The sequence below is a fragment of the Microcaecilia unicolor genome, chromosome 7 (assembly GCF_901765095.1).
Source record: "Microcaecilia unicolor chromosome 7, aMicUni1.1, whole genome shotgun sequence".
Lineage (NCBI taxonomy): Eukaryota > Metazoa > Chordata > Amphibia > Gymnophiona > Siphonopidae > Microcaecilia > Microcaecilia unicolor.
The window spans coordinates 217,216,035-217,228,518 of record NC_044037.1 but is presented as its reverse complement, the minus strand read 5'-3'; the positions used below and the strand labels follow the sequence as shown (position 1 = coordinate 217,228,518).

Sequence of the window (12,484 nt, the reverse complement as noted above, 5' to 3'; positions counted from 1 at the left end):
GAGACACTCTTTGATAAGTTGGTGGTGCATATGTACTGCTGTGTGCTGTGGATTCTATGCCTATGTGTTTATCACAGAGACAAAGAAAGCAAAGTTGCTTACCCCTAACAGGTGTTCTGAGTAGATGGCAGGAATAATCAGGCACACAATCCATTCCACCTCCCTGAGAGCTGTACTCCTTCTTGAGTTATGGAACTAACTGAAGGTATGAAGGAGACTTTTGTATGTGGGAATGGCTACACATGATTGACACTTTACACTAATTCTGAGCTCCAAGAGAGCTGTTCCATTCTGGCACCATCTGATAATGTCTCCCTCTTGTATGCCTGATTAATCCTGTTCTCTAACAAGAACACTTGTTACATAGTAACATAGTAACATAGTAGATGACGGCAGAAAAAGACCTGCACGGTCCATCTAGTCTGCCCACGATAAACTCATATGTGTATACCTTACCTTGATTTGTACCTGTCTTTTTCAGGGCACAGACCGTATAAGTCTGTGCAGCAGTATTTCCCGCCTCCCAACCACCAGTCCCGCCTCCCATCACCGGCTCCGGCACAGACCCCGTATAAGTCTGCCCTCCCCCATCCTAGCCTCTCAACCACCAATCCCTCTTCCCCCCGCCATGAAAGCAGCTTTGTTTTTTGGATGATGAATTAATTACCACCCATAAAAGTTTGCATTTTGCTCGCAAGAATGACATACTTTAAATTAAAAAGAACATAACTGTTACTTCTAATGCAAAAAGTTTTGTAGGTGTGTTTATTTAACTATTCCCTTTTTTATTTTAGGTAAAGAGTTTGGAAGCTGATGTACTGAAACCTGTATTTACTGAATTGATGCCTGAAATATACAACTCTTTAAAAATGAAGGGTCCCTTTTACTAAAGCTTAGTGCACGTTAATGGACCTTAGTGTATGGTAAATGCTGGGTGTCCTATTTTATACCTATGGGCCACTTGGTATAAACTATACTTTAATAACTGGGCCCCAAAGTATATTGTAGTAGAAACCTACAAAACTGTATATCCTATTGGTTATATGAAGGTAGGTTAGTATTATCTTGAGAACATTTTTTTTTTACATTAGAGCTTACTGTGTACAACATATCGTACTAGGTATGCTAAAATATTTTCTCCATATTTGGTAGCAAGACAAAGCTCTCCTGAAAACAAAACACATATTAACATTCAAACAGCAGTCATGGACAACTCAAGTGCAATCAGACTCAAGAAAAGAAAAGCGAGTGTTGACCTGATTTGTTGTTGACTGTGACGGGAATGGCAGGACTTGTAATAACCTTTGCGCTGTCCTTGGAAGAGACACTTTTTTGTTTACTTTTCGTTGCCTCTAGTGCTTTGAGCTTCTTGGCATGCTTACTGCCTTTGTAGTGTGCCTCGGCTTGGCTCTACAAAGGAGAACAAATCAGGCTCAAATTTCGTACTTTTGAACAATACAGTGGATGAAAATGCAGAAGAAATAATGATACTTTCAATAATAGGCACCAGAACTCCTGCACTGACAAAGCCTAATTATATTTTATTATTTATTTGCTTTTCATCTGTTTTATAGCTAGACTAATACACCTTAGTTTGTACTGTAAAAGAAACATTACCTAATTTAATATAGTGCCATTTTGAGACCACTCATTTAAAAACCTACAGTATATACTTTTTTGTATTAAACATCTTTTTAGAATATGTTATATATTCTCATTATTTGTTCATGGACATATTGGCAGGAATGAGTTTGCAGCACTCACTTCCTCTCTTTCTAGTACTACTCTCATATTATATTTGACACTTGACACTAATTACACTAATGCCTATTGCAGAAGAGACATGGATGAGATTATGTGTTTTACTTATAAGTCCAGGAAGTGAGGTGTAAAACAAACCATTTTTCTTGAAACTGTCTAGAACAATTGAAAGCAAAAATATGGAAGAAATAGTATTGATCAACCTTTTAATGTAAAGAGGGGAATTTTTGATATGATGTCTATATCCAATTTTGGACATTTTGTGAAAACATCCAAAAAACCAGAAGCGGACATGGCCAGTTTTAAACCAGAAAAACATCTAACTTTTGTTTTGAAAATGGCCATTTGTTAGACATTTTTGTGCTCAGTGTATCTATCTTTTAGGATCATTAAAAAAACATCCAAGTGAAAAATGAAAAAAAGAAAACAAGCCATTGAGATATTTTTTTTTGGGGGGGGGGGGCAGCATTCTTAGCAGACAGGCCACAGACACATCCCAGCAAAGCACCCTAGGAGGCACTGTAGTAGACTTCACATAAAAAGTCCCAGGTATACATCTCACTGTTATCCCCTTATATATGGATTTGGCTCACACTTTTTCTTTAGTTGCTCAAGGTGAGTTACATTCAGCTACACTGGGTATTTCTCTGCCCCTGGAGAGCTCATAATCTAATTTTGTTTTGTACCTGAGGCAATGGAGGGTTAAGTGACTTGACCAAGATCACAAGGAGCAAGAGTGGGATTTAAACTGGCCACCTCTGGATGTCATGACTGGTGCTCTAACCATTAGGCTACTCTTCCACTCCTCCATATTATATGGTGATCCATCCAAAACCCACCAAAAACCTACTGTACCCAACCATACACCACTACAATAGCTCTTATGCTTGCAAGTGTCACCTATATGTAGGTACAGTAGGTTTTTGGTGGGTTTTGGAGTGCTCACACTTACCACCACAAGTGTAACAGTTAGACTGGGATATGGGCATGGATCCCCTTCTCTATAGTGCACTGCACTGACCACAAGGCTACTCCAGAGACCTGTTGCTGATCTAATAGGTCTGACCATTACATCTGAAGCTGTCATAGAGGCTATTATATACTGTTTCTTTCATATCATTGGAGGTAGACAAAATGTCCAACTTTTAGCCCTGGCCGCTTTTGCTTTGTTCCACTATTGCAGAAAAATGTCCAAGTTTTTGGAATGCCCAAATTCTGCCCCCATCACACCCACTCCTGCCAATCTGATTTTCAGTGTATCCACAATGAGTATGCATATTTTCATTGCTTTGCCTCCATTGTATACAAATCTATCATGCATATTCATTATAGATACACTGAAAGCTGACTGGCTGGATATGTTCCGATGACTAGGCTGAGAACCACATCCATATGCACAAAATTATAAACACACAAAAACTATAAATGTCAAATTGTGCTGGGATAGTAAAAAAAAAAAAAGCAGAACTGAAGAAAAATCAACAGATTTTCATGGTCATCTGGTTACCTAATGCAACAATTCTCAAACCACTCCTGGAAGCATACTCCATGACAAATATGCATGAGACAGGTTTCTATGTACTGCCTCCAATGTATTTATCTCATGTATATTCAGTATATGTATCTTGAAAACATGACTGGTGGCATAGGCGCCCGGTATAAGAGGCTTGGAGAGGCTAAGCCTCCCCCCTGCTGCAGCAGAATGGATCAGCTGTGGAGTCCAGCTGCTCTGAGGGGATTAAATTGTTGATTTACCTCCATCCTCACAGCAGGAGCTGCAGTGAAAGCCCTCTAGCAGTTGTAGAAATTGGTTTATGGTTTGTTTACCTTACTGCTGGGAAAGCAGGGGGGGGGGGGGGGGTTGGCTGGAGGTGTCCTGGGTTGCCAGGGAGATATTTAAGGAGGATGACTTCCTGACCTGCACTGAGGACAGATAGCAGCAGAATGGATACTGGGCCAGCATGATCAGAAAAAGTCACCAGACAACAAAGGTAGAAAAGATCATTTTATTTTCATTATAGTGTTTGGAATATGTCCACTTTGAGAATCAGGTGCTCAACATTAAAAGTTTATATTTATTTACTTATTTATAGCATTTTATCCCACATTAAACATGAATTAGGGTGTTTTGTGGCTCTACATGAGAATTGTGATGATATGATCCTTTGTTTCATATTGTTGACCGTCTGCATTTTCCGTATGGGTGGTATATTGGTGTATTAGATCTGCCCAGTGTAATATTTATGGTACAGTAAGGTTCTGAGTGTGTTTTTGCACAAAGTTGTGCATAGTGTTTTGCAGTTGAGCGATTGTGGTTAGAATATGCTTTGAGTAACCACTTTATTCTTTGACATATGATACATATCTAATATCTAAATTTAATAAAAGGTATTAATTGTGACTTTTATTTTTATTTATTTATTTTTTCTGCATGTTATCAGACAATTATAGATTTAAGCTCCACCCCTGGCCCCACCCCTAACCCCACCCCTTTTTGCCTCCCCAAACAGTTGGGCCACCGACCGCCTATGACTGGTGGCTTGCCCTGAAGACTGGATTGAGAACCACTGATTTGGTGTACTATATTGACAATGAGCTGAAAAATCAAGATTATAATTCACTCATATATGGTGTTAAATTGCATCATGTTGTGATTATACAAATCTAGGTAATGAAGGGAAAATAACAAGGGCTTGGATTTTTGTCATTACTTTCTGATTTTCTGGTTCAAATTAGCAAGATCTGTGATTGGTATCCAATAAATCCCACCTGTGGGTGAATATCTGGATTAATGGGAAAGAGATTTTTTGGCCCATTTCTATAAGAACAAAACTAAGCAAATTTCAGAGCACAGTAATTTCCCCCCTCATTCTAAAATAGGTCACCTGAATTTAAGTGCCATTTGTGTACTTAAATTTATAGAACACTACCATTCACACAGCTAAATGTAAATGGCAGTAGCCTACCTAACCACTGTTCTGTAATTATGTGCTAAAATGGCTGAGGGGCATTTTTGACAGGACGTCCAAGTCAAAATAGAGATGTCCAGCTCATAATGTCCGAAACAGATGTACATCTCACGTGCATTTTCCAAAAACAAATATGTCAGGATTTCCAGTTTGAAAATACGTGAGATCGATGTCTGTGTGCTGAGGATGTCCAGCATGAACTGCCATTTTACAAACTAGAATGGCAAGAAAGCAGGAACAGTAAAATACAGAATATAGCTGATTGTACACCACGTTAATAGCCTTCAGGCTTGCACGTGTCTTATATATTTAGGTACAGTATCTATTTTTCTGTTTCTAGATGGCTCACAGTTTAAAAAAAAAAGAGTTAAAATTAAGATTTAAACTTGGATCCCTTGGTTTAAAATAACTGTTCCAACCACTAGGCTACTCCTCAGACTTACTTCTGGTTTTGCTAAGAATGCCCACAATACCTGAAGCTGTCAGAGAGCCAGGCATCCCCTTTCAATTTCACTTTCAGGGGAGAGGGAAGGGACAGCAACCACTGGAAGATTAAGGAGGAGTCATCCCTCCAGTGATCAGCTGCTCAGTCAGAGCACTCTTTTGTACCCTGGACATGACTGAAACAGGTCTAACTTAGGATGTCCTTTTTAGGCTTGGACGTTTCTTCCTGTTTGCGAAATTGGGATTTGGACGTTTCAAGAACATGGACGTCCATTTGGGCATTTTTGAGCTCATTTTCGAAAGAGAAAGATGTCCACCTTTCGACATAAATTGGAAGATGGACGTCTTTCTACCAGGGACGTCCAAATCAGCATAATTGAAACCCGATTTAGGACGTCTCCAACTGCACTCCTTCACAGGAACAGCCAAAGTTCAAGGGGGCGTGTCGGAGGCATAGTGAAAGTGGGACTTGGGCATGCCTAGCACTTGGACGTCCTTGACCCATAATCCAAAAAACCAAGGAAGTCCCTGACGAACACTTGGACGTTGTCACCTGGACGTGTTTTTATTATGACTAAGGCACAAAAAGGTGCCCAAAATGACCAGATGACCACCGGAGAGAATCGAGGATGATTTCCCATTATTGGGGATGACCCCCAGTGGTCACTAACTCCTTCCCACCCTCAAAACATATCTTTAAAAATATGTCATGCCAGCCTCTATGCCAGCCTCAGACATCATACTCAGGTCCATGACAGCATATGCAGGTCCCTGGAGCAGTTGTAGTGGGTATTGCAGTGCACTTCAGACAGGCAGACCCAGGCCCATACCTCCCCTACCTGTTACATTTGTGGAGGAAACAGCGAGCTCTCCAAAACCCACCAGAAACCCACTGTACCCACATCTAGGTGCCTCCCTTCACCCGTAAGGGCTATGGTAGTGGTGTACAGTTGTGGGTAGTGGGTTTGGGGGGCTCTGCACACAAGGTATGGGAGCTATGTACCTGGGAGCAATTTATGAAGTCCACTGCAGTGCCCCCTAGGGTGCCCGGTTGGTGTACTGGCATGTTAGGGGGACCAGTGCACTACAAATGGCTTGCATTAGGACGTTTTTAACATGGACGTCTTTGGTTTTGAAAATCGCCGAAAGTCAGAAACGTCCATGTCTAGGGAGGTCCAAATCTAAGGATTTGGACATCCCTGACGGTATTTTCAAAATGAAAGATGGACGACCATCTTGTGGATTTCGTTATTTTGCAAGGACATCCAAATCACAACTTGGACGTCCCTTTCGAAAATGCCCCTCTTTGAGACGTCTGTATACTTAAAAAATAAGCTCCTTAGTGCATAGTTGTTAGGGGGCACACATGGGGAGGGATAACATTTACATGAGCTGCTTACAGAATACTGTAAGTTACATGTGTAAATGCCAAATATAGGCACGTGCATTTATGCCAGCCATAGACTTGGTAAAAGTATAACGTGTCTACATTTATGGGCTTAAGTGTGCTTACAGACTAGGTTCACTGCTTGTGAAAAATTGCACATAAATGCTGTGTTATAGAATTACCTCCTTTGAGTCTGATATTCAGTCACTTTTCCTAGAGCTCTCAGTAATTAATATATCGTCCATTCAATGCAAGTGGACTAATATCTAATTGTAAGTCGAACAAGTATTTAAATAAATCTTTATTCATCTTGTTAAATGTATATAAACTATATTTTTATTTACCAACCATTTGCTATTTGAAAAGATTAACCATTTGTCCAATGCAGGCCATATTTTATGATATCTTTCAAACATTTGTTTGGAAGTGGTGCCTCTATTGAAGGATACATATTAACTCTTCAAGTTAATATTTAGCATTTAATCAAAGCAACAACAACAAAAAAGCATTTAGAAAAAGCATGCTTCTCATAATGATACTGAAATGGCATCTCAGTGTTCAAAATATATTTAAAAAATAGCTGTGTACAATAGATATTTGCTGTATGCATGCAACAGTAGATTGATGTTAACACACTAAGGGGGGGGGGGGGTCTTTTGCTAAGCGGTGGTATGCTCAATGCTCGCTAAACTGGAAGTACCGGGCTACCGCAGAGTGCGCCATTTCCAGCGCTACAAATATATTTTGATTTTTGTAGCGCCAGTGTTTACCTGACAGTGTCACACACTGCCTGGTTACTGCCGGGTTAGCGTGGGAGCCTTACTGCTCCCCATGAGATGGCCACTCAGGAAGTGCTTCACTTGCCGCATGGCCATTTCTTTAAAAAAAAAAAACCCCAAAACAGCCTTTTACTTGCTGCAGTAAAAGGGGGCCTCAGAGTGCATCAAAAACACACGCTAGCACCAGTGCAGGCCCCCTTTTACTGCAGCTTGGTAAAAGGCTGTTTTTTTTTTTTTTAAAGAAATGGCCATGCGGCAAGTGAAGCACTTCCTGGGTGGTCATCTGAATTGGTATTATTAGGCATACTGGGCCAGATTCAGTAAATGGCGCCCAAAGGTTGGCGCTGTTAATAGCCACACTAAGCGCCAATTTAATAAAAGCTGCTTAGCTTTAAGCAACCTTTACAAAACAGCACTTAGTGCGGATTCCAGCGCCCAATACGCTGCAACTAAGGACAGTCAGGTGCATAAATGACCCTATTCTAGAAGGCTGTACCTCAATTTTGGGAAATTCCCTTGACTGGCCCATGCCCCTCCTCTGGCCACACCCCCTTTGGGTTGCGATTAAGACAATTTAGGTGTGCAGTATAGGCAGATCTGTCTGTAAGTCCTAATTAGTGTCAATTCATGTCAATAATTGATTATTAATGCAACATTAATTAATTAGTTTGCATGCAGATCTGAGATCTGTGCCCAAATTTGGGTGACCTTTATAGAATCTGGGGGGGGGGGGGGCCGTGTTTAGCTTAGCCATAAAGTATGTAGACAGGATAGACAAGGAAACACACAGGACTGTATTTGCAACAACCCTTATGAACGTTGCTTGCACTATCGAAATCTCTATGACATTCAAGTTAAAATGATCAGCTGAGTGGCACTGTTTAAACACCAGCCTGTATTTATAGCTCCACTGGTGATCCTAAAAAACAGTAAAACTGTGGTAAAGTTTTTCCTCTATGATTAAAAAGTGTACTCCACAGACAACACAAAACATTTCCAAAGAAGTACTTCATAATAAGCACACATTTCCAAAAATGTTTGTATGTGAGAGACATGGGGAGGCCACGTATACTATGAAAGAATGGGTATGTGGAGGCAAGAGTGAGACTTTGTTTTGCATGTGTGTGTGTGTGAGAGAGAGAGAGAGAGAGAGAGAGAGAGAGAGAGAGATTGGGGGGGGGGGGGGTTCAAATGTGTGTGTGTGTCTCTCTCTCTATATATACATACACATGACAACAGAAGAAAGAGCTCTAGTTTGTTCTTTGTAGGAGAAGGCCGATTTATGGGTGTGTACAAACAGGTTTTGTGCGCTTCAGAGATTGCTTGCATTTGTTTTTCTGTACTGTGGGTGTTTGTGGTATTTGGTGACAGAAATTATCTCATTGTGTATATGTGTGAATCGCAGGTTGTGTGTGTGGGTGGGGGTGGGGTTATATTTTGATGTGTGAGTCAGAAATGGTGTGAATATGTGTTTGTGTGTGCATATCCTTGTCAATTTTCATCTGTGTGCTTTTTGCTTTCTGTTGCCAGTCTATTTACATGTAGATCTCCACAGCATCAGTAAAATAGACACTTATATAGGTTCGGAAGCAGTAATGTTTAGTATAAAATACAGTCAAACGTGTGCCTATTTTTATTTTTTGTTTTTGATGTTATAGAATCTACATGTGGTATTTTCTTGGCAACTGCAAGTTAGGTAAACTGAAAAAAGACACTACCAGTGTTGACATAAATTGCTCTCTAGCACTTCCTGTAAAGCATGCCTAGAAAACAACAGAGAACTGTAAAAACAGTATTTTTTACTATGCATACTATGAGTATTTTATTTAATAGGTCTGCAGATAAGAAGCAACATTTTAAGTTTATTCTATGAACCATTCTTTAAAGTGTGTATACAGTGTACATGGTTTGCACCATATCATGACAAATGTATACCACGGCTCTTTAGAATCTTTGTATTGTTAATGCCATTAAACACAAAGCAAAGATTATATAAAGCTGTGGCTATATTATATTACAGAACAACAGGTGAGTCTTGTATTTCACACTATGCTCAATGCATGCTGTATTGAAAGATTAAATTCTTCTACAGGCCAGACAACAAACAGGCCCTATGACATAACCGCAACAGACAAAGGTATACTCAAGAGAAAGGCTTACAAAGACATTAGATTTCTAGTAAGTCTTTCTGCTGATATTGACAAAGTGAAGGACTGCAATATCAGTAATAACCTACTACTGTATTTGATTCACTGCATTCACTCCTCATTTATTGTACATGAGACCTGTTGGAAACAGACAATCCAAAGAAAATCAACCTTGTAAAAAAAATATTTTGTAAACATAACACAAAGCATCACTGTAGGTTACGTGTACAACTTTAAATTTAGATTTATATCTATTTTTGATAATATTTCCAAATCAAGTAGACTTTTTCATATAAAATACAAATCCACCACATGTAAAAAAATGAAATTACTAATTTACAACTCAGTTCACTCAAATTAATTTTCATGTTTGGGAAGCTAATAGTGGAAGATATTTTTTAAATTTTATTTTACTTTATTTTTGCTGAGGTGCTACAATTATAAAGAGTGTATTTACTACAGGTTTTGCTGTTACCGTTTGTTGATTGCCACAATTAATATGTAGTAACTGCAAATCCTTTTTGTATTAATTCCTATGATCTTCCCTTAATTGTATACACTTATTCAGATGGCATTAACTGTGTCCCATTATTTGCCACATTAACAGTAATTTGCTCTCCATTCTCTACCCTCCCTCACCCCATTCTGCATTAGGATGTTAAAATGTGAACTAGTGCACTGTGGGAACCTTTAACTAAGGGGTCCTTAAACCAAGCGGTGGTAAAAGGGGCCCTAAAGTGGCATCAGCCTGTGGATTTGCTGCGCGCCAAGGCCCGCTTTTACTGCAGTAGGTAAAAGGCTTTTTTTCTTTCAAAAAAGGAAACTAAATACTTTTACACTGCAACCATCTTGCCGGTTCTATGCGATTGCATCAAAAAGAACCAGGCATACCTGGGAAGTAACAATCAAGAAAAGAAACAAAGATCAAATAAATTATAATAGAGAATCCAAAATTAAACTTACTTCAAAAGTGTCTCAAATAGCCATGTTTTGAAGGTTTTTCTAAATAGGCAGAGACTACTGAAAGATCTAAAGATACCCAGAAGCTCATTCCAGAATTTATTCCCATAAAAACAAATGAGAACTGGAAAATTGTCTTGAATTTGATAAATTTTGAAGACGGGAGATATAAATGGCTATGTGGTATGTTAAACACTTGTCACGGGGCCATTTCCTGTGGGAGCCTTTACCATCTCCTATTTAGGAGGCGGCAGGGCTCCTGCACCAACCTGGCAGTAAGCCCCTAGCTCTAAAAAAAATAAATTTTCCAAGTACTGGAAATGGCACATGGCACATCCTGGAAATACTGCTGGGCTCCTGCAGTAGCCTGGCGGTAGGGCCAATTTGCAGTGCACCATTACCGTGGTAGCCCTACCACAGCTTTGTAAAAGAGGCCCTAAGGGGTCCTTTTACTAAGCCGCAGCAAAAAGTGGCCTGTGGTAGTGTGGGTACGTGTTTTTGGCACGTGTTGGGACAGTTTTTATCGCATCTGAGAAAAAGGCCTTTCCTTCAATGGGCCAGGCCTGTGGTAAAACTGAAACCAGCAAGCACCTATTTACAGCCTGAGCCCTTAATGCCACCCATTGATCCAGTGGTAAGGGCTCACGAGCAACACATGCGGTGACTTATTGGCATGCGCCAACTGCCTATTAACGTTGGAAATGCCATGCGTGTTAGGAAGTAAAACAGTAATTTGTTCCAGCAGTATGGGTGTGTGCGAAATCTGAAATTACTGCCAGGGGGGCATGCTAGCCTGGCGGTAGTCTCGTTTTGGCACACTCTACATCCATGTAGAGCCTACCACGCCTTTGTAAAAGGGCCCTAAGTGCATTAGGCTGTTACCATGTGGTTTAGCATCTGGTAACAGCTAATGCACAAATACACTAACCACTTTTGTGGCATTGTTAAGCTTACCACATGCTAAATCACGTAGTAAGCAGGGGCGTAGCCAGATTTTGGGTGGGCCTAGGCAAGAAGTGGTTGGGCACCAAGTGTTCTCTCTCCCCCCCCCCCCCCCCCCCCCACCACCACCCAAAAAATTTCTCAGCTGGCAGAAAAATGCTTCTATCCAACTTAGTGGTCTGCAGCAAGCATGCGCTGAAAACTGAGCATGCGCAGATGCCGGTATCGTGGAGAGTAGCGTTTTGTTACCATCAGGGGGAAAACTTCAGCCGGCAGAGCTTGGGATCCCCACCAGCTACCACTATACATGTGCTACTGTTGGGTGGGCCCTGGCCCACCTGTTGCTACGCCACTGGTAGTAAGGGAATTTTGTGTTGGGGTGCAACTAGATGGGGCATGGATTAGGGATGGGTGTGGAGAGTGTACAGCAATTAATGTTCTGTACTTACTGCATGCTAATCAATTAACGTGAAGTTAGCACAGGACCACACTTACCACCTTCTAAATAGGAGGTACTAAGTGCCTCCACGCTAACTGCAACCTAATTACCATGTGCTACTGCAACTGTTAACACATGATCTGCTTCCAATAATTGCTGCATTAGGGGGCCCTTTTACTAAGGTGTTCAGCCCACCGCAGGCTTACCGCGCGCCAATCTGGAGCTATAGCCAGCCCAACGCAGGCCCCGGTGGTAGTTCCACCCCCAGCGTGAAACACTTCCAGTTCCAGCAGAAATATTAAAAAAATATTTCCACACAGGTTTTACCAGGCAGTAATCGGGCCGTGCCATGTGCTACCTGGTTATCACTGGGTTAGCGCGGGAGCCCTTACCACCACCTCAATGGGTGGTGGTAAGTGCTCTCCACCGCAATCTTACTGCATGGTCATGTCTTTTTTTTTTTTTGGCCTTTTACCTGCTGCACTAAAAAGATCCTCAGCACCAGAGGCATAGCTAGGTGGGTCACCAGAGGAACGGCCGCTCCCCCAAATGGACTTCCGCCAGCACCTATTTTTCACGCGATCTGTTGTGGATAAATCTCTCTTATTTCTCCCCTTCTCCTCTACTGCTAATTCCAGAATCCGTTCCTTTTATCT

At 40.9% G+C, this 12,484-nt stretch overlaps 1 protein-coding gene across 4 annotated transcripts in view; it reads right to left on the bottom strand.

Moving 5' to 3' along the window:
• ZNF385B (zinc finger protein 385B) overlaps positions 1 to 12,484 on the bottom strand; it is a 451,618-nt gene that overhangs the window by 87,509 nt on the left and 351,625 nt on the right. For 3 of the 4 annotated variants that reach the window (XM_030210445.1, XM_030210447.1, XM_030210448.1), the window contains exon 4: positions 1,257 to 1,410. In XM_030210445.1, coding sequence (XP_030066305.1) covers positions 1,257 to 1,410 — 154 coding nt within the window. Of the gene's footprint in view, positions 1 to 1,246; positions 1,411 to 12,484 lie in introns of all 4 variants that reach the window. The other variant, XM_030210446.1, reaches the window with a different exon arrangement.